The sequence below is a fragment of the Trichomycterus rosablanca genome, chromosome 6 (genome assembly GCF_030014385.1).
Source record: "Trichomycterus rosablanca isolate fTriRos1 chromosome 6, fTriRos1.hap1, whole genome shotgun sequence".
Classification (NCBI taxonomy): domain Eukaryota; kingdom Metazoa; phylum Chordata; class Actinopteri; order Siluriformes; family Trichomycteridae; genus Trichomycterus; species Trichomycterus rosablanca.
This window is the reverse complement of record NC_085993.1, coordinates 28839668-28863471: the sequence shown is the minus strand read 5'-3', so window position 1 is coordinate 28863471 and position 23804 is coordinate 28839668. Positions and strand designations below refer to the sequence as shown.

The 23804-nt window shown below is 39.0% G+C and overlaps 1 protein-coding gene across 2 annotated transcripts in view; it reads right to left on the bottom strand.

Moving 5' to 3' along the window:
• The window catches only part of agap1 (ArfGAP with GTPase domain, ankyrin repeat and PH domain 1), a 286707-nt gene that overhangs the window by 59510 nt on the left and 203393 nt on the right, over window positions 1-23804 (bottom strand). For both annotated transcript variants that reach the window (XM_062997658.1, XM_062997657.1), the window contains 4 exons: window positions 19114-19241; window positions 18588-18743; window positions 14641-14733; window positions 1227-1331 (listed from right to left, as the gene is read on the bottom strand). In XM_062997658.1, coding sequence (XP_062853728.1) covers window positions 1227-1331; window positions 14641-14733; window positions 18588-18743; window positions 19114-19241 — 482 coding nt within the window. The remainder of the gene's footprint in view (window positions 1-1226; window positions 1332-14640; window positions 14734-18587; window positions 18744-19113; window positions 19242-23804) is intronic.

The window sequence follows — 23804 nt, the reverse complement described above, 5'->3', positions numbered from 1 at the left end:
TAGGTAGCGAGAGATACAGATGTGTGTTGTGTCAGTTTACTTTTGACTTACAACTTTATGTGATACTTAACTTAGATGGACAAAGTGTAGATGGACAAAGTGTCACTCAATTTCCAAAATAAGTGGGGACATTTTGTAATATGCTATAAAAAATCTTTGAATCTGTCAGTTCTCACCTTTATTTAACTGACAAAAGCACTTCATTGTATTTTGTAAGTCAAATTTAAAAATCACCTTTCCTCTTAATTGTTTGGGAACTGAGGGCACTAACTGTTGCAGTTTTGCAAGTAAATTTTTTCTCCATTCTTGCTTGATACAAGACTTTAGCTGCTCAACAGTCAGTGGTCCACGGCTGTCTGATTCTCCTCTTCATAATGCACCATATATTTTCAATTAAAGACAAATCTGTACTGTAGACAGGCCAGGCAAGCACATACACTCTGTGAACCTACAAAAATGTAGCATGTGCATACTTCTGGCACTGTCTTGCTGGAATAACCATAGACTTCGATATGTATTTTTGCTTTTTACAGAAAACGAGCTATCAGATCATAGCACACATTTCCACTCAGATGAGCACAGGCTGAGAGAATTTGTGAAATGTTTCAAAACAGGGTATCTCTAATATTCTATTTAATATAATATAAATATATTTTTAAATATAAAAATATTTTACTTAATTTCCCTACTGCCGTGAGTTTTTTTAGTGTGTTGTAGGCATCAAATTCAAAATCTGTTTATATTTAAAAAATACAATTAAATTGGCCAGTAAAAAACATTGAGGTAATTTCTTTGTACTCTTAATTTAAATAAAGAGAAACAGAATAAACATTTAATAAACATTTTACAAAATGTCCCAACTTTTCTGAAATTGTGTTTGTAATTTTTTTGCTATATGTAAGAATTATGTAACATTCTCTTTTTGGTAATTATGTAACAATCTTTTTGGTGCACGTTTAGGAGTTAATTTAAGTTAATAGATTGCACTTAAAAATACATACTTGCAGACAATTAGTATAACAGACATGTTAAAAATAGTTAAAATAGCCCAATTCATTTTAAGGCTTTTACCTGCTAGTAGTGACACTTGATCTATTGCTAACTTAGTCTTTACCTTTTACTCATCAATTACTGACAAAAATGCTCATACTTATTCTGAAGTATTTATAACACCCTTGTCAGCTGCGTTGACATTAGTGTGTGTGAGTGTGTGTGTGTGCACTTACATGCAGGCTGGGGTGGTAGGTAAGAACACCATTGTCACAAAGTGTGACATATTTCTTCTTCCACTCCTTGTTCAGAGACTTGCCACTTCTCTTTAACAGCATTCCCTGTAACACACATAGAAAATATTCAAACTTACATAGAAGTAGAATAATATTTGTGTCACTCATTTATAAAAGAGCTTTATCTGTCATAAATGGCTGACAGCTACTTCATTTAAAAAATGACTCTATTTCCATTTAAATCTATGTATCTCTAGCTTATCTGGTGACTTTAACCTCTTATTAATTTTGCCTTCAAAGTTTCCTTTACAGGAATGTATTGGCTTCTGTAAGCCAACCTGGTAACCAGATCTGGTCCTAACAATGTACCACATAATAACTGCTGGTATTTTTGAGTATGAATACGAAAAAACTATTTATTACTAGTTATTTTATTAGTGGTCATAATAAAAAGAATACACAAAGAAAATCTGAACAAACACACAATGCATTTCAGGAAACGTAATATTCTTAATTTAAGAAACAAACTAATCCAAGATCTAGATGCTCCTGTAACTTAACAACAGGTAGCATAACCTTCAGCTGCTCAACAGTCTGTGGTTCTCGCTATGTCCGATTCTCTACTTCATGATGCATTGTACACTTTCAATAGAAAACAGATCTGGACTGCAGGCAGACCAGTCAAGCACACGCACTCTGTAAACCCACACCAATGTAGCATGTGCAGAATGAGGCCAGGCATCATCTTGCTTAAATAACCATAAACTTCCTAGGAGAAAATGTCAACTTGATGGCTGCATCTGTCTCTTAAAATCCAAAAATATGCCTCCATATTAATAGTACCTTCACACATATTAAGTCACCCATGCCCTGGGCACTGATGCACCTCCATACCATGACAGATGTTAACATTTTGCCCATAACCATCTAAATAATCCTTTTTGTCTTTTGCATGGGGAACTCAACGTCCACTTTTCCCTTCTCCTAAAAACGAGCTGAAATATAGACTACATCCACAATATAATGGGAACAAGTAATAACAGGTAGCATAACCTTTTGCTGTAAAAAAAAAAAAAATTAATTGCAAGTGTAGTTCTTTACCTCAATATAAAGAACATTATAGCCAATTCTTCCTTGCAGAACTGTTTTAAATTGGGCATACTTCTATGTTTCTAGTCCTGTACACCTCACTGAGTCCTTGGAAGAATTTTAACAGGCCTGCAACTTCTGGGTAGATTCATTACTCCATTCTCAGATAATATCTCTCGTTGTGGTTCGATAGATGCTTTGCAAAACAAGAAAATAAAGGAAAAAAAGAATACCACTGGCACATGTGTAGATTAAGAAAGGGGGACAATTTTTACACTGAATGTGTTTGCAGTGATGTGAGCCACTCTCTCTTACTCACATCAGCAACTGACTGGCCGTTTAAGGGTTGGCTGCCCACACCTCATTTCGGCCAAATTCATTAGGGAAGCTGAGGGACATAACTGTGTGCTGATTAGCAATTACGTGACGGCCGTGTCACTTCGCTGGACTTGTTAAACATTAGCATGCAGACAGGGCTGATATTAATAGAGTCCTTGCCCTGGCTGCATCAGAGCCCGACAAGAACGACTAAAGACTCTTGTCCTATTTTTTCTCCATCACTCAGCTGTCATAAAAATGCCATGTTCCCTTAGTGTTACAAACCAACAAACTCGCTGCAATTATGTGGTAATTGGTATCTAAACTAACCTTAAAAAAGTAAGTGTAAGAAATGATGCTCTGAATTGCCTGTCAGCTACTGAAGCAAGTGAGCTGTGGTTTAAGCTGCCTAATAATACAGCGCTGCAAAGCACAATGGCAACGTGAATGAGTGATAATGACGAAGTTAACGTCGCCTCCAACTGTTTATCGCTTCATCTACGAAGACGAATTGAAATATCATGAAGGTCAAGCTACTGTGGAGCTGCAAAATGCTAATGTTCACTATATAATGGGAATAGCAGTAAGAGAATGGCAATTATGGACACATTCTGTAGGAACTAGAAAGGAATTAAAATAATTAATTTAAGACTTATTTCTCAAGATTGGTTAAAGTATCTGCGTAATAATGTTAAATTGGATAATCTTAGTAATAAAGGTAATATTCTGTGTCTGAATACTTATGACAGTTGGCCAAAAGTATGCGGATCCCTTTTACTCACCCAATTTCACGAAAGGTTGGGACACTTTCCAAAATTGCAATAAAAACTGAAATCTGGCCGCTCAGGTGGCGCAGCGGTAAAAAGAAACGCGCTGCAACCAGGGCTGGATTCTGAGAAGCGTCGTATCGAATCCAGCCTTGCTTTACCGGTTCGAAGCTGAGTGGCTATATGAGCAACGATTGGCCGGTTGCTCATGCGGGGGGTGGGACAAAGAACCGGATGTGGGTCTCTCTCTGTCAGAATGCGATTGCGTTCTCTGCCGGCTGATTGGAGGCGCTTACACAGAGATGGGAGAGGGTGCCCTTAGGGTGTGTCTCTCCGCATGCAACGCTAGGTGGCGCCAAACTCGTCAATGTGTGGGTGGCAAAGATGCATCTGGCTGCTGCTCGTGTTTCGGAGGGGATACGGGTTAGCTTCAATCACCTCCGTCAGGGCAGGGTTCGGCATAGACAGAGAGGAAGCACGATGCTAATTGAACAATTGGATGCGCTAAAAGGGGAGAAAAAGGGGTTAAAAAAAAAAAAAAAAAAAAAAAAAAAAAAAAATTTAAATCTGTAATTTGTTCATTCACTAGAACATTTACTTAAAAGACAAAAGAACGCCGCTCAGGTGGCGCAGCGGTAAAGTACGCTAGTGCACCAGAGTTGGGGTTTCGAATACATCGTATCGCATCTCAGCTCTGCCTTCCGACTGGGCTGGGCGGCAGCATGAACAACGATTGGCTGTTGTTCAGGGTTGGAGGGTAAGAAAGTCGGATCATAGGTCCTCATAACTGGTGCAACTGCGGCCCCTGCTGGCTGACTGATGGCGCCTGCACAGGGCTGAGGAATAATGCTGATGGGTGTGTGTCCCTCCATGCACAGTGCCCATCAAGTGTATGAACTCAACTCGTGCAGGTGAAAAATGCAGACTGTACAGACTGTACAGACTGTACTGACTGTACGTGCCGGAGTCATGCCCCATATGTCAGTTGAGAGGCGTCCTCAGTCAACGGTGAAGGGTATAAGATATAAGACTGCATCAATGGTACCTTCCCATATATGCAGGTAGATGAACCCCCATGCCTTAACAGATGCTGGCTTTTGCACTATTCGTTGGTAAGAGCCTGATGGTCTTTTGGTCCATCTCAGATCTTTGCTCTAAAAGAACTTGCTGCCGTTTCTGTGCAAAATTAATATATGGCTTCCTCTTTCCATAATACAGTTTGAGGTTGCATTTCTTGATGAAGTGGTGGACTGTGTTAAATGACAATGATTTTCCAAAGTACTCCCGTGCCCATGTGGTTATGCTCATCACGGTAGCAATTACCGTTTCTCAAACAATACTGCTTAAGTGCTTGATGGTCATGCACATTCAGCAGTTTTTTCTGCACTTAGTCTTTATACATCCAGATTTCCCCTAACCCCCAGAATCTTTTTTATGATATTATGAGCTATAGATGATGAAAGAACTAAACTCTTTGCAATCTAACCCTAAGAAACATTGTTACTGAAGATTTTATTGCATTTGTAGAAAGTGCCCCATTTTTTTCTGGAAAAATTGTAATTGGAGGATTTGACTTTAGCAACACATTAGCAAACAATTTTAACAGGTATAAAAAAGATCAACAAACACAACAAACAGTCATAATACTTCGTAAACACACACTGTAAGTGGAAGCAACAACAGCTCTGCCATGAAGCAGTAAACCACAAAAGGCTCTCTGTGGAAGCAGCCTCAGCACAGGAACTGTTCACTGGAATGATGTCGTGCACAATATTAGACTCTGGTGCTGTGAAAACAATTGCAGTCCCACATCGAAATCACAGGGAAAAACTTCCCAGAAGAGAGGAAGCTGTTACAGAAATGTGGTGGGTAAAATATATATAATACTCTGGTACTGAATGTGATGTTTAACAATCCCACATGAATGTTATACTTGTGTGTCCATAAATGTAGTTGCATGTAATGCAGATGCATGTGTGAGAATTGTTTTGAATCTGTGTTCACAATACGTTAATGTGATGGTGATGTTTTACAGGCGTATCTGTCCAGTGTGTGTGTTTCCTTAGGTGGGTCCACAGGCTCTCACGCCCTGTATAATAGATGAGTGAGGACAACACAATAAGTGCCAGAACCTCAGACTCTACTGCTTTGCGCTAAACACGAGCTGACAAGCTTTTTAATTATTTAATGATAAAAATGCCACCAGCAAACCAGCTGCCACTCACAGTGAATATCCATTCCTGTATGAACCAAAATAGCAAGAGTGGGCACATCTATGACACTGGGTACATGTAAGAGTTAGTAAAAGTAATTAGTGAGAGAAACAGAGAAACAATACAACAGAAAGCAAGAAAAAAAATGCAAGGAATATTAAACAAATAAAAAATCTTAAAATACAGAAAAGATAAATACAAAATAAAGGAAGAAAAAAGTGAAGTGACTGAACAGGCAAAAAATGGTACAATCAAAATAAGCAATTTTTAATGTTTAATAAGAAACTTTGTTTAAATCCACTAATTACAGAATAAACAACTGAGCTAATTACAACATAAAATAAACAATAAATGAAGAGACAGGCCGAGTGTGATAAAGAGAGTGTGTGAACATGTAAGTGAGAAAATGTACAAGTGTGGAAGTAATGTAAATCAATCTTTTAAGGACGGATTAAGTCTAAGAATCCCCTGTTGTGTTGTTCTAAGTACCCAATACTTAGAAGCGTACTCCAGTACAGGTATGCCGCATTCATCGAGAGGATGACAGGTGATCATTTTGCATGAGAGGCTAATTAAACGTCATGTCAGGGCACTCATGGGAGTCGCCAACCATTATTTAAGACAGAAGCAGATGACACCTTCCTTCCCCCTATTTTACCTGCCCTGCTATGACAGGCTGCAAGGTCTTCCCATCTGGAAGAAATAGAGGAGATAAATAAAGCAGATCCTGGCACTTCCTCAACCAGCTTCCATTCACAAATTCTAAAGGCCCTTAGAGGACTGGCGTTTAGTGCAATGTCAATAACTGTAATGCCTGTATCTTTTACTGCTATGTCAATATTAACAGCAGCTATATTAGACAATCGAGACACTAACATTCGTGTGTGTTTATACTGTTGAAAGAGGCCAAGTTTACCAGACAGACAGGAGCTGGAAAAAAAGACGGAAATGCTTGACTCTGAAAGACTTAATCACAATTAAAACACAGCTGCACAGTAAGTGACTGCCATCACTTACATCCATGTAGCAGCAATAAAAAGCACTAACAATCAAATTTATCAAATTTAAATTAACATAATTGTATCATTTAATGTTGGGCTGATAATAGCTGCCTGTGGTACCTGACTGTGTTAAATACAACATATATGGGATGTTATAAAGACCTAATGAAATTCAATAAAAGCCATATTATTAAGGCCAGACAATTGGGTTTAAGTATCTCTGGAAGATAAGCAGGTTTACGGAGCATCCACAACCAGCAGTCAAAGAAGGGACAACCCACAAACCGCTGACAGGTTGTTGCACGTCCAAGAACCATTGAGACCAGAGAACAGCAAGGCTATGACACCAGATATTAACCAACACAAGGGCTATTGTGTTTTTATTTTAATAGTGGTGATGAGGTAAATGTGTCACAACACAGTGCAACAAACCCTACTGTGTATAGGACTGCATAGTTACAGGCCAGTCAAAGAGCCTATGCTAACTTCTGTCCACTATCAAATGCAACAACAATGGACATACAGGCATATTTCGGGCTGTCACTAAAAATGTGGTCTGTTGAGCATAATACCTGGATTCCTAAGCAGCAGGTTGAATTGAAAGAACTCAATGAAGGTTTTCAACCCACAATGTCTGTTCCCAACTCTAAAGTATGCTGGGAAAACCATAACAGTATGGTCATTAGTTCCACATTAAACACATCCATTACATGCTCTTTCTTGGTGATGATTCCAAATCTATCAGAGACAGTCTGTTTATAAACACATTAACTTACCTCAAGATGTAAAGCTTAATCCTGCTGCATGTGTAACATTCTTTATTTTTTATCTATTATAGTTTCCAGATAAATGCTGGACACTTGAACCACCCATTTCAAACACCACCACTAAACTTCTAAAGCTAATAAAAGCGTTATCTCTTTCTATTAAAGCAAGCCAATCAAAGCATATATCAGTCGTGATTCACTTCTATTATCTCTTATTTCTTCCATTAGGGAACAAAAGACAGAGGCTCCTTTAAGATAACTGTGTGTCCGAAATGGACAACAGGTCAACAAAGACCAGGCGTCTGCCCAGGGCAGGCTCTTTGTTCTTGAGAAAGCAGAAGAAAAGGGGCTAAATTGAAGGTGTCATCTATGGACACTTGCATCTGGGCTTGTCAGTCCCTGTGTGAGGTGTAAGAGGACCAGTTAGGTTAATGTTTTTCCAATGCTGGACCTTCTTTATCTCTCTGGCCATCTCATCTGGCTTGTGCAGACATCAAGAGGCCACAATCTCACAGGTAATTTATCATTAGCAGACACTCAGACTGCCCTGCACTAAGAAAATACTGTCAAACCACTGACAATTACATGCTCAACTAGCTGATACCTGAGCCCAAAAAAAGCTATATCTGTACAGTCACTTTAATATGTAATGTGTAAATATTACACATTATAAGTTTACATATTAGGTAATCCTCAACATTTCTGCTAAATGCCAGTGAGTAAAACTGCTGAACAAAATTATATAATTGTTTATATAAATAAATATATAAATATTTAGTATATATTTTTTTTCTTCTTCTGTCTGTCTGTCTGTCTGTCTGTCTGTCTGTCTGTCTGTCTGTCTGTCTGTCTGTCTATCTATCTATCTATCTATCTATCTATCTATCTATCTATCTATCTATCTATCTATCATTAACCAGTATTAATTGTGTTTTGGTTAGGCCATAGTAATAGAGCAAGAGATGCTTTTTTTTACCCGAAGCAACATATAGTACTCCCACAGTACACAATCTAAGCAATTATGAGTTAAGGACCTTGCTCAAAAGCCCAACAGTGGTAACCTGGCAATGTGGGGCTTGAACCAGTCTAGTCCAGTACCTTGACCGCTAGGCTACAACTGCCTAGTAGTATTTCATTTGTTTAGATAAATTATATTTTTTCACCCAAAGCCTCCATATAATTTACTTCTACCACCATCATGCTTTACTACTAGTAAGGATGGTGTGACTTTGGTGTGTCCTAATCGACAACATTTTACACACAGTTTAGAATGTACACAAAAAAAATTGCCAGTACATTGGGTTGTCTCCACTTGCTAATTTTTAGTAGTGGGTCTTTAAATGCAAATTTAAGGCTTTTTCTGTGCCTCTTCAGGTTTGTTTTAAATGCTTTTTTACTTCTGTGGCATAGTCTCTGGCATACTGACTGACCTTTTTTGAAAATGTATCCATGTAAAGTAATTAAAAACAAATAATCCAGAGCAAAAAGGCTGCATGATGTGTTACATCTTACAAAACAAGGAGTATACATATATTTTTAATCTCAATAGATTATTTAATTTAATACAGTTTAAAATTGCATTCATAGAAAATATAATTTATGAACTGTATGGGGGGCAGATACTGCATCCCCATTATACACACAAAGCTTTAAAATATCATGCCAAGGTCACAATTAAATACCAAATGTATACTGGTAACATCAGGTTAGGCATATCAAAGTAGTCAACCAGCACTGACAGGTGTGCATTTAGGTACATTATTTTTAGCTTAAAAACCGACATAATATGCAGAAAGGGGGAAAATCTAATTTGCAGGAAGTGAGCTTGCATGACAAAATTGCTATCTTGGCCAAAATGGCTCGGAGCAGTGACAACCTTTCCCAGGAAAATGATATTTTTTCAATCCCGCAGAAGGCGGATCGTGTCGCAATCGTTAAAGGCTTGATAGCAGGTCTTTAATATTCACCGTCTTAATTAGGACCACAGTTAATTTCATTAAATTCTTTCGGTGCTAAATGAAGCAGATTATGAGACATCTTTTATTGCGAAGCGTGAAATTACAGCCTGCCTGCTGCCAATGGCAGGGCCAAACTAATGAATTACAGGGTAAATAACACCCGAATTAACCATCCAATTTAACTCCTTACAAAGCACCCTGCTCAGAGGGGGTGAAACTTTGTCAAATTCACACAGCTCAGTGCTCGTACATGCACCAAAACACACAATTACAACCGTGACGCTAATTTGCCTTTATGATGAGAAAAGGGTCCCATTTTATTTTAAGTTAAAAAAAAAAAAGCTTTACAGAGTAACACGCAGTAAAACACAATAAACGGTATTTAACAGAGTAAGATGAAGATACTTATATGTTAAAATGTGATTTTAATTACTAATAGGATATAGTATGTGATGGGGAAATATATATATATATATATATATATATATATATATACACAGTATATTTAAATGCAAATAAGGAGACATGCAGAGTGTTTTTATTTGTGTTTTAATTAACAAATAGTAATTAGTTGTTAAAACATGGGAAAAAATTAATGTTTGCTGAATATATGAACTTATTACAGCTAAGCGGTTGTTCCTGCTCTTCAGCCCAATCTTGCCGTTTCATTCGCCAACCTATTCTTGCCCCTTATCTCAATCCATCCTTCAATTAGCACCACTTGCTGAAATTAATTTGTTGAAATGCTTTCACGAAAGCCACTGTCAGGTGCCAAACAAAGACTTGTGCAAACCTCTCTGCACTAATTATCAGCTAATTAAGCACACGGAACAGATGTCTGTGCACTCAGAGTAACACAGGGTCTGTAAACAAAGCTGGCGACCATCACAACACTAGTTAGCCACTTTACAAAACACTTAACAACTTAATACTGGAGTCCTTTTCAATACAAACATTACTTGAAAAGAACTTGGCCGGGAGTAGACAAAACATTTCAGCACAACAGCATTTAGGTTCATTTCTAAACTAAATAAATGAACAAACAAGCCTTTTTTTTTTAACACAAATTCCCACCAGTCAGTCAAAACAAGCATGATTTAAAAAGTTATACAAAATAAACAACCGTTGCCATGATTAGATGCACAATTAAAGCCAATAAAAACAAAGAGAGGGGTCGATGCTGATCGTGATTGGCAGAACTCAGCAGCATCACGAGAAGTCCAGGTGCCTTGACTGACCCTGGCACGCCCACTCAGTGGGCGTCCGTGAGTAGAGCGTACCTCTTCAGTCTAATTGCTGCAGAGTGGGAGTCCACCCCAGCTTCATTATCGCTGGATGCGTTTGCACATTATAATGAGGAGCAGGTTCTAATGAATGCAGTTTTTTTAAATAAAGGGTCTTGTCCCGAAAAGGGTCAACCTTCAGCACGGGAGCAGAACAATAGCTGGTAATAAGATGCCAACCAGCAATAAACAAACTACAGCAGAAAGAGACAAAGAACACACCCCATTCAAGGGTTAGAGATTTACTTTTATGGTGATGATATATTATATGGATGTAATTATATTAAAAATGTTATGCAGTTCCAAAGCAGGTAATGATGTCCACTATGTTTATATGCATTAGGGATGTGACTAATAGCAAGTGGGAATTTCTGTCACTGAGTTTTAAGTATGTAGTTTCTTTTCTTTAAGTCTCAGTGCATGATGTTAAGTCTGTGACACTCGATTTAAAGATCATCGAGACGTGAGGAAAAAAAGTGTAGTAATCATTGTGCAAATAAAAGCTGTCTGCTATGTTAACATACACTATAGCACTTCTCCTAATGACCATCTTGTGGTGGCAATAATTTCTAACAAGACTGAATACAGACAGTAGTTACATGCCATACTGAGAAAAACTACTTCAGTTAAATACATGAGTTATGCAAACAACTAAATGTATGTTAAACACATAGATAAATAGACAGATGGATGGACGGACGGACGGATGGACAGATAGATAGAAAGATAGATAAATAGATAGATTGATTGATTGATCCCAAAGGAAATTGATGTCCCAGTAGCATGACACAACAAAGAATTAACAGTACAAGTTAAAAATGAAAACATACACAACTAAAATGAAATGGTTCTTGTACTTTACATATAATGGATCATTTCTGATGATAATGATTAGCAATGAATAGCGCTTATTGACATGTTTTGTAATTGGTATAACTGGTAAATTGGTATAATGCAGGTAATGTCTGGTCATACTCGTAGAAGGTAGAAGCTTTTACACATGGTCAAGATAGTCAAGATAAGGCCAGTGTGTGTAGAGCTGAAAATCAGGCTGTTAAAAGATTCAATGTTAAAACTAAGCAAGTGAAAGGAAGGTATTAAATAAGTCCTAATGCAAGCTTGAACGCTCTCATGCAGCGTTTAATTAGGAAAGGGTCAAATTCATGACAGAGAGGCAAATTGCAATTGACACAGGCATGTTCATAAGAATTAAGAACACAGGGAATGATCACAATCAATGAGTGTCCCGCTAAGGAAGGAAGTCCTGATCAGTGCCTGTGAGAGCTAAATGTTTTGTGCATCTGAGTTTGGTAGGGCTCAACTAAATAATGCACCCAATTAGACCACGTCTGTCTGCCTGTCTCTCTCTAGCAGTGTTCGTCTGGCTAAACGTCCATCATGCCTCCTATTCTGTAGTTTTGTTTGGATAGTCATTATTCTAGCTTTTATTAATGTTTCAGCTATGTGAACACCTGACCTTGAGCTTGTTGGACCTCCCATTCCATAGGCATGGGCATTATTATGAAGTAGCCCCCTCATGTCCCTGTAAGCTTTAAGAAAGAACAGGAGAAGATCGGTGGCCTACAGAAGAAAGCAGGGAAACGCTGCATGCTGCCAATGATTGATCTTTTCATAAGATGACAGGATCTGGCAATAAAGAACCGCCTCATGCGCTTAAGTGTGTGTGTTCGAGTGTAGAGGCATTTTAAGGCTTCTTCTGATACTGTCGATAATAATTCCTCATTTATTTACCTGCAGTGTCAAGAGTCTGAAGGATGCTTGAGAGCTGGAAACTCACCATGAAACACGCACTATTAAACTAGCATGATCACTTTAGAATACAGACCCAACCATCAGGTATTTATAAGTATCATATTTTAAACTGGTTGTAGCGTACACTATTTATGTTTCTCTGTTTAATCATTTGAGCAACGGGATGCTTTTTTATATAGTGTTATAAAGTCTATAATTCACAGATTAAATCATACCATTGGAGGAAATAGGGAAAATTATTGAGTGGGGTAGAGGACACAGCCTGTATAGAAGTCTCATCACTTAAATTACCCCCACTAACTTTCATCACGGTTTTGTATTGCAATTACAGCAGCTCATAGAGACACCTGTGAAAAAGAGAGATCTCTGCAGTGGTCACTGTTGGCCCACAACACACCACATCTGTTTGCCAGCCTCTCCATCTGCCATCCCTGAGCTACGCTGCCCTATTAAACAACAGAACACATAGACAGCAGGATGGACACCAGACTGGTTGCAGGCTGGAAATTTGCAGACCAATCAGGTTCTTTGTGACACGGCCTCCCACAGGTAACATTGGTCTCTTTAGACACTATTGTTTTATTAGGATTTTATTTAATGTGATGTTTTACACACTTTGGAAACATTCATGACAGAACTGGTAAGTACTAAATTGTCATGGACAATTTAGTATCTCTAATTCACCTCACTTGCATGTCCTTGGACTGTGGAAAGAAAACTTGAGCTCCCAGAGTAAACCCACGCAGACTCAAGGAGAGCATGCCAACTACACACAGAAAGGACCTGGACTGCTCCACCTGGGATTCAAACCCAGGCCCTTCTTGCCGTGAGGCGACAGTGCTACCCACCGAGCCACTGTGCTGCCCCTCTAAAGTAAATAAAAAGCTCATTATTTCATTATGCTGAAACGACACATGTCCTGATAGTTGGAAGTAACTAAAGAATGACTGAAACAGTTCTGCTATCAGTTAGATGCTGATAAAACATGAGTGACATTTGTAGTCAATCGTACTTTGGGGCAGATCAGTATCAATCAGTATCATAACACTGGTTGGATGTTTTAAATGCCCTCATGCCCTTATTCTACAAAAGCTAAGCTCTGTACTGCTTGGTGTAGGGTTTACATTTGGGTAGGGATGTAACGATGCACCACAAAACAGTTAATAACCGATTAAAAAATTCCACGATTCAAATCGATTTGACATGGTTGACGTCACTGGCGCTATATGCCTGGTTGCCAAATTTGGTTTTTTTCAGTCAAGTTGGGCTTAATTCAAAATGGTTTTGCATAGTTTGTACCTACCTCAGAAATAAAAGGGCATTCATTATTTAGATGAATAAAAGATGAGCACAAATACAGTATTTTATTTCATTTTTTTAAGAGAAATAATAAAAAGAAACTTTACAAAAATCGGGGGAAAAAAATAATATCATGAACCCAGTATCGTGAATCGCATCGCATTGTGGGTAGAGTGTATCGTTTGGGTGAATGCAAATACACCAAATTATTAAACACCTAATAAGAAGTAAAAATCTGCTTGACTAGGCCTTTACTAGGAAGCTACCGCTTCTCTTAAGAGTGGCAGCACTGCACTAATAAACACAGATCTCATTTAAAGCCAGCGCTAATCAGAGGCACAATTTGTTCATTAGAAAATTACAAACAAGGCCGCCGCGCCGACACGAGAGGGCACGATTAGCCATGCTAATTACCTGATTCTTACACTCCAGTAGAGACGAGCAGCGAAGGATGTCTAGCCCTCCCCCACTTGTCTCGCTCTCTCCTCTTGTTTGTGACAAAATAACGCCAACTCAAACAATCTCTCCCAGAACACAGCAGGAAACAGAGGTGGCAGCTTCTGGCTACAGCGCCAGTGGTCTAATCAAAGTACTAGCCTGTACAGGAATAGAAGTGGGCTTTAAGGGGGGTGCAGGTCCATATGTCGACCCCCGGACCACACTTCATTAGGATGCTTTTAGCTTTATTCTATTCACTTCTGCTCTACAGGACGGATAGAAATGCCGAGTGAAATCCCTTCCCACTCCCTATCCTAATGATCTTGTTTCGACAGACAGGAGAATCCGGTTCTGACCGATGTCAAGTGCACACTTTGCCCTTAATCAAGGAGATGACTTCAAACGGGCCTAGAGAGGGTCTAAGTCCTGATCACAGGAATGACTTGCCCACAAGGCAACGCCCCTGGACACCAATTATCGCAAGCGCAGACGCCGGGCTGGTTCTTACCTGCTTAATTGGGATTGCGCGGCCGCTTCCGATGCTGTCCGCTCGACCCTCCACTCCTTTCTTCTCCTTGTCTGGTTCACTCGCCTTGCGAGACTGCAGAAGGAGAGAAAATGGTATGTTAGACTGAAAGGCAATCTAGCTACTGCACTTCACATATTACACTACTGCTGTGAGTAAGATATAATAACAAAAAAATCATAATGTTTTGGGGCAACACTGACATGCATAATCATTAAAAAAAACTGTTTAAACATAACCACTAAATTCTTCACGGTCAACAATATTTCAAAGGCTAATGTTTACACAAGAACGATTAGTGTGAAAAATGATCTAATTGATTGTCCAATGTGTCTCAACATTTTTATCAGGTGGGCTGCAACAAAAAGCCAATTCGGTTTATTTATTTATTTACTAGGATTTTAACGTCATGTTTTACACACTCTGGTTACATTCATGACAGAAACAGTAGTTATTCGTTACACAAGATTTATCAGTTTACATCAGGGGTGTCAAACTCATTTTCACCGAGGGCCACATCTGCATTACGGTGGCCCTCAAAGGGTCTATTGTAACATATCCTGCTGTGATTGCAGTCTGCCTTTTAAGTCTTGGACAATTTGTTGTTTTTTATGTCTACATTTATGTTGTACTCCTTTACCACAGACACGGCCTCATAACACAAGAGACATACCTTTTTTTCTTCTGAAAGCACAAACTTGTATTCACTTTCCCATCTTTCATTAAATTCCTGTCCTTCTGCTTCAATAATTTCTCTTCTTGTACATTTTGGGATTATTTGTAAATATTTCTCAACATCACTTGTTGGAAAACCACCTCAGTTAAACGCTGATGTGGAAACACTGCCATCTAGTGGCGGGACGGGTCACAAAAGCGGCAGATGCAGTTTATGTACGATTTTACAGTGTATTTTCAGACAATCATACGTCCTTTAAGCTCTTGCGGGCCACATGAAATGAATGACGTGTTGGGCCGGATTTGGCCCGCGGGCTTTGAGTTTGACATGTGGTTTAATATCACAAACACAGCCATAGACAGTTTTGTATCTTCAATTTACCTCACTTGCATGTCTTTAGACTGAAACCCACACACACATGGGGAAAACATGCAAACTCCACACAGAAAGGACCCAGGCTGCCCCACCTCTGGATCGAACTCGGGACCTTGCTGTGAGGTGACAATGCTACCCACCGAGCCACCATGCCGCCCAAGCCAATTCAGCGGAGGTCCCACAAATGCATTGATATATAGGAATGACCGGTTGAAATCATGGAAGTGCAAGGCTGCACCATTAGGTGTCTACAGTCAGCAGGCTGAGAAACACTGGGCTAGTATATTAGCCGAAACAGTAAATTAGTTGAAACAGATACACCTAATGGCCTCTTTTACTAAGCACTTAGGCTGAGCAATAGCATGTACTTACTAACCCTCTATAGCAGGGGTGTCAAACTCACAGCCCGCGGGCCAGATCCGGCCCGCCACGTCATTTTATGTGGCCCGTGAGAGCTTAAACGACTGTACGATTGTTGTGATGGTTCGAGTCGTTACAGAGACGCACTATATAATTTAATGGGACTCCTGCGCCTTTAAACGGCAACCGGCGACATCGTAGTCATGGCAACTAACTTTGACCTTCGCTGAGAAGCCATGTGACTTTTACAGCAAAAGAACGCGGGCAGTAATGTAAACAATAATAATAAATATAAATAATTATCTTGCAGTATAATACCAAAGCATTGTCTGTAAGTAGTAGGCGTTTATATTCTTAGTTGTTTGTAAATGTTTAGTGAGTATATCACAGCGTTTTAGTTACAAATTTACCGTAATTAAATACAATTGTTACCGTTACTATAGCAATTAGTATCTTTACACAAAATGCTAACTCGTTATTTTACGTTTGGTTAAAGCTCATATTGTACCAGATGTAACACTTGACTACAGCTGTGTGCTTTTACTGTATTAAGTTCTTTATTGTTTTTATTGTTTGTTTTTTTACTTCATTTTGATGCACACAGTGTATCACACAGCTGGGAAGCAAATAAAACCGACTGTATTCTGAAGAGAGCTGTCTGTCTGTCTGTCTGTCTGTCTAGCTGAGCAAGGGGGATAAACTATTAGTGAGGGCAGAACAATTGTCTTAAAATACACTGTAAAATCCTACATTAACTGCATCTCTCAAAATGCATGCTGATTTTGTGACCTGCAAAGTGACACATCCCGCCAGTAGATGATGTTAAGAAACACACATAATCCCAAAATGTACAAGAAGATAAATAAGAAAATTAAGCATAAGGAGGAAATTTATTGAAAATGAAAACAAGTTTGAGCTTCAGTAAGAGAAAACGGTGCGTCTCTTGTGTTATGAGGCCGTGTCTGAGGTAAAGGAGGACAATATAAATGCAGAATTTAGCCTCCAAGAAAAACAACAGACTGCAATCACAGCAGAATACGTTACAATCGGCCCTTTGAGGGCCACCATAATGCTGATGTGGCCCTCAGTGACAATGAGTTTGACACCCCTGCTCTATAGCATCTTATTTATTTAAAAAATAATAAAATAAAAACATTTGTTCTAACAGGATTTCAGCAAATTTGTATTATTGGATTTGTTATCAAATTTGCAGGTAGATGGGTCCTCAGGAGCAGTCTTAAGCAGTTTGCTAAGAGCAACAAAGATGGGATAAAGAAAACAGCTGTTGGAAGACCTAAAAAACTAGGAATATAAAAGATATCAAAGCATTTTGGCATACCAGTAGCAAAGACCTTTATTCAGAAATTGAAGAAACATGGACACTTGAAAGCTGTAAACTCTACCAAGGTTTAAAACTCTACTCTGTCAGGAAAATTGTTTAGGAGCTCTGCAGGAATCTGAAATAAACAGCAAGGGACTGAAAAAAGTCCTTAGGGGTGTGGAGTAAAGGTCAGCATCTCCACAGTGAGGCACAGTCTACAGTCTACAAGTCTGGATTGTTTGGGGGGAGCTTGCAGGAATTGATTGCTTACTCTTAAACACAAGACAACACATTTGGGGTATTCTAAATAGCATATTAATAAACCAGAAGACTTTTGGAAGAATATAATGTGGTTATAATATTTGGTCATAATTCACACAGGTATGTATGGCAAGAAAAAAAACACTATGAGGAACACACTATTTCCACAGTAAAACATGAAAAAAATCAGTGATTTTTAGGGACATCTGTCTGCATAAGGGACTGGAGCTCTGCATAAAGAAAAAGTGGAATAATAGAAGGCCAATATCAACAGATGTTGGAGCAAAGCCCTAAGTGAAAATGCTAAAAATTAAGCATGGGTGGACCCTGCAACGAGACTATAATTCAAAGCATAAAGCAAAGTCAACTGTGCCATGGTTTAAAAAATAAGGTCAAAGTTTTGCCATGGTCTCCATGGTCCCGGTCTCCAGACTTAAAAGTAGTCGAAAATCTGTGGATAGATTTGAAGGCAGTACACAACAGACAGCCCATCAATATACATCAGCTATAATGGACCAGAGGATATGTAAAGAAGCTGGAGAAGGTTTTAAAGGCAAAGGGTGATCAACATTTTAGATAGTACTTCATAAAAACGGGGAGCAAACTTTTGTTTATGTCAATATAATTTTCCTGTTAAATATGTTTTGACCATATTTCTTACTTTAACAATAAAGGAACATCTGGGAAATGTGTTTATTATTTTGTTCTTAAATACTGAGTTATTATTATTTTTTACTCCTTTTGTCATTTCAAAGTAAGAGGAAGGTGCAGCAGTAAATTGTGCTTGCTCAGCGATGCTATGAGCTGGTCGTTTGTCTACATATAGACATGACTGGCTATGTCTGAGGGAGAAGAAGGATGGCCGAGGACCTGCAATGAATTGGAATCCAGTCAGGTAGGTGTTACTGCTTAATGATCAGAAAAAACAGGACTAACCGTGAACAGGTTGGAACGGCGTTTGGACTGCTTCCGGACTGGCGTCGGTGTGTTGGATGTCTGTGGCACGTCGATTCGCAGCTCCTTCTGACTAGTGCTGGGAGTGGAGGGTACGGACGAGGAGTAATCGCTCAGACTGCCTCCTCCATTACTCGTCTGTCACAGGCACAGTGGAGAGACAGAAAGACATAAGTGGCAGCCATATCAAAAGATCAGTGTGACTGGTCCCGAGAAACACAAACAACTACAGTGACAAAAGCTCCTAGTGGAGAAACTGCTAAACATGAGCTGTTATGTGAGTGAGTTAGTTACAAGTTACATTTTAGGTGTCTGACATCAGTATCTTTAATCTTGTACTAGAGCTACAATTCTAATGGAACCAACACAAAGTGGTAGTCTTTCAAAATTTGATGGAGGTAACTTTAATTTCCTGACAAAACATTCCTCCAAGTGTGTGTGAGTGTGTGTACACTTTTAAAACAAATGCTTTTACTGATTTTAAAATCATGTGAGCATATCCACCCACCTGAGTGATGTGTACTGCTGCGACGGGTGCAGAACAGACCGAAGAGTGGCTGGGTGAATTGGGCAGGGACTTGCAGGGCCCGATTGACAGCTGCTGCTTCTTCCGGGTTGCGACGATCTTCTGAGCCACTGAGGATAAAACACACATAACACATTAGACCAGGACACAACACACGATCGATCACCTGACTACAGAGAGCAGGATTTAAAGAAACCAGGCTTGGACACTAAGTGATTTAGAGCACTAGAAATGATTCACCCGTTGACATTTTCCTCTCCCCCTAGTCGGATCAGTCCACTCCATTACGTCTCATAAGAGGCTGTCGAACAGTGCTGACCCTCGGCCCTAATTCTACCATCATTCTCACCCCGCACCCCCAGCATGCCCATTATTTAACTATTATAACCCCACGTTCATTACTCAACGACTCCCGGAGAGCGCTTTCGGCACAAGAAAAAGGGCGATGTCAATCAATAACTCCTGCTGGCCCTTATCGATCAATGGCTGAGCGGCCGCAGCTCGGCAGAGATGATGTTCAAGCTCTCAGTCATCTACCCCCTACTACATTTACATTTTCGGCATTTAGCAGATGCTCTTATCCAGAGTGACTTACAAAAGTGCTTCCATAGTAAACATTACCTTACTCTAGTTTAAGTAAACAACAGTCCAAGAACACAAATCGGCTAAAACCCTGTTAGAACTAAAGTTAGTGGGGTTTTTTTCCCTTCAAGAAATGAATAAGAGTGTTAGTAAGTAAGTACAAATCAGCAAGACAGCAAGAGACTCAGATGATCGAACAGACAAGGGAAGTTTATTCCACCACTTGGGTGCAAGTACAGAGAAGAGCCTTGATGCTCGTCTTCCTCGAGTCCTGGGTGGAGGATCAAGTCGAGCGAGACTAGTGGCTCCGATGTTGCGTGGTACAGAGCGGGGTTTGATTAGACCTCGAAGGTAACTTGGGGCTGGTCCATTTTTGGCTTTGTAGGCTTTTTTGGCTTTGTAAGCATCAGTGTTTCATACTGAATGCATGCAGCTACAGGAAGCCAGTGAAGAGAACGCAGAAGTGGGGTGATGTGGCAGTGTTTAGGTTGGTTAAAAACCAGGCGAGCAGCTGCATTTTGAATGAGCTGCAAGGGTTTAATAGTGGACATAGGAGCACCTGCCAGGAGGGAGTTGCAGTAATCCAGCTGTGAGATTACAAGTGACTGCACAAGAATCTGAGTGGCTTCCATGGAGAAAAATTGACAAATCTTCCTGATGTTGTAGAGGAGGAACCGGCACGCTCTCGTCATGTTGGCTACATGAGAAGAGAAGGTCAGCTGGTTATCCAGGACGACACCAAGGCTTCTTACATGGTCAGATGGTCTGATCTGGGAGTCAACAAGAGAGATGACTAAGTCCTGGATTGGAGATTGATTTCCAGAAATAAGTAACAGTTTTGTCTTGCTGGGATTAAGTTTTAGATGATGAGCTGACATCCACTGTGAGATACCTCGCAGACATGCTAAGATGAGAGCTGAAACTTGTGTCTACTAGATAATTTAATCTCAGGATTCAGCTTAAAAATTCCACAACAGCAGTATTATTGTTTTGTAGTATACTAAGGCTGTAAATACATTTAAATTAAAATTTTAATTTGCAGTTAAACTTTGGGAGTTTTGGTAATGATAAGTGGCACTGTTGAGTCAGTTAAGTTTTCTTTAAACTTGGTGACTTGGTACTGTAGAGGTACCATAAAAAGTCAATTTACTCATTCAATGTTAGACCTATATGGTTAAATTAAAAGTTTTCAGACTTTTTTGAAAATTATGCCACATTTATACTACTTTAACACCATTTGAGTGTGTAATACCTCCCCAGCCTAAAATGATCATGACTCCTGAGTGCATCCGGGCATTTGTTGTTCTGATCGGTGTGACATTTAGGCTTAAAGTGTGTGTAGCCTTAATTCTGCTAGTCCCAGCAATCAATTTTAATCTGTAAACTGTATAAAAAGTGTGTGTGTGTTGGGTCTTGTGATGTTCAGTGTTTATTAACTGTGTAGAGTCTAGCTGGATGGTCCCACTGTGATGCCATAGACACCAAATCTCATTTATCATGCCATTAGAGTATGACTACTGCTGCAGCTGGACAGGATTTTAAAAATCCCACTGAAATCTATTTTATTGAGAGATTGTAAACATACTTAAACCCAAATGTTTTGGTTAGTTTGAGTCAGAAATATATATATACACAGCACACCTATTACAGTGGAATCTCAATTTAACGGACCTCCATTTAACAGATTTCAGATTTAAAGGACAAAATCTGGAAAACCAAATGTCTGGTCCGATTGTTTAAAATTCCCATGAAAAGCGTACCATGACCAGTAGTTCAGTAATCGTTTGTTTACATGAGTGAGAGGATTTATTCTGTAGGGAGGCTCGCTTTGTTCTCGCCTTTTTCTCTGTGTTTTATGATTCATTTTTGCAAGTTCTAGTGATTAGTTATGCACCAGCACTGCACTCCAGTAGCCTCCAGCAGTGCTTCAGACTCAGAATAATAGATACAGTAGACTTACGAACCGTTTACCATACAAACATTTTGGGTTACGAGTGTTTTTTTATTTTTTTCAACTTCATGTACGAACAAATTTCTGATTACGAACCGGAATTCGAACAAAACACGTGACGTCATGAACAAGTTGACTCTGACCGTCTCTCTCTCTATATACTGTACAGTATATACAGTGAGCAAACATTCGGACAGCGGACTGTGTTTTTCTGGTGTTTTCTTTATATTTTGTACAATTCAATATCAAAATCAAAATATCAAAGAAGGTGCAGAGAAAGCCTAGTGGTGAGAAAATGAAAAAATCTATTACTGTCAAAAAAAAGAAGGAAATGTATTATGGTGTATGGTACACACGTACTGTACTGTACTGAAATGTGATGTGTGTGTTTTTATGTACAGTACAGTACTACTGTATTGTTGTTTATTATTGTTTATTACAGGAAAGTATATTCTATAATTTAAGATTTAAGGAAAAATATACTTGTATTTATAACGAAAAAGAGCATTTAAGACATTAGAAAGGTTAGGTAAGGGGGTGGTTTGGGAGGTCTGGCACGGATTAATTCTATTTACATTATTTCTTATGGGGAAAATAGGTTTAACTTACAAACATTTTGACTTAAGAACAGCCCTTCAAAACTAATTGAATTCGTAAGTCAAGGGTCTACTGTATCACGACAAAAAACCACACAAGGTAAATGAAATTTCTTCCCAGTAGTACAGTACATCAATTTTAACATTTTTTACATTTTACATTAGATATTTACATATCTATTTACATTGTTTCTTTTACCGTTTATGTGCATGTTTAGCACTTTCGTGGACCTTAGTGCTGTGTTTTCATATATTTTCGCACCCCCAGGAAAAAGACTCGTTGTTTCGGACATTCGCATTTTACGGACCAGTGCACCCACCTTTAGTCCGTTAAACCGAGGTTACACTGTATTTGGCTATCCAGTTTTTGCATTGTTTTTTTTTCTTCCCAAAGAAGTATGTGTTTCAATTATTTTGACACAGAACAAATTCAAACTAAAGCCTGCCGTATTAAACATATCCTCCTGCATGTAACCTTTTGAATTCACCTGGAAATGATTTTGAAAAGTGACATTCAGCGGTTCCCACATTGGACTCACATATTTGGCAAGGTGGTTGTTAATCCTTCATTTCCAGAAGTCAATTACTCTCCTCCCAATAAACACGGCTAATTCTTGTTCCCCTCGAAATGAAGTCATTGTTTTAATTGGATCTATTAAAGACTGAGCTTTAACGAGGAGTCGGCCATGAACATTTACCTTCAGGTAAAACAGTTTGGTCCATAGACATTCCATAACTTGACTCTAGTCTCTCTCTCTCACATATTCACACATACACAGATCTAGACAACATGCAAGACATTTAGCCTCTGAACTAGCAAATACATTTTATCACTAGTTCTTTATTCAAACTAAACACCTAATTTTAGTCAAAGCCACCCAACAACACTGGGCACAGGGCAGAAACACTCTGGATAGGGAGCCAATCCATCACAGGCCAACACACACACACACACACTTACTAAATTACACTTGAACATTTGCCTAGCCACTTTGTGTTGTTTGGTAAGAAGTAACTAGATACAAAAAATCCATAAGTATTTAGGAAGAAAAAGCCAAACTCTTCCCAGATAGTGGCTTGAGAAAAGGAATAAATCCCAGACCCATACTGCTAAGATACACTAACAATTCACTCACCAGCCTACTTCAATGTCACTAAATACAAACTAAAGCCCACTGCCAAACACTGTACTAATTATGACTATTCATAACAGCGTTATACAGTCTTAACATCTCAACTTTTAGCCAGATGACTTGTAGAAATGGCTGGGAAATAAAGCCTATAGATACAGTGTATCACAAAAGTGAGTACACCCCTCACATTTCTGCAGATATTTAAGTATATCTTTTCATGGGACAACACTGACAAAATGACACTTTGACACAATGAAAAGTAGTCTGTGTGCAGCTTATATAACAGTGTAAATTTATTCTTCCCTCAAAATAACTCAATATACAGCCATTAATGTCTAAACCACCGGCAACAAAAGTGAGTACACCCCTTAGTGAAAGTTCCTGAAGTGTCAATATTTTGTGTGGCCACCA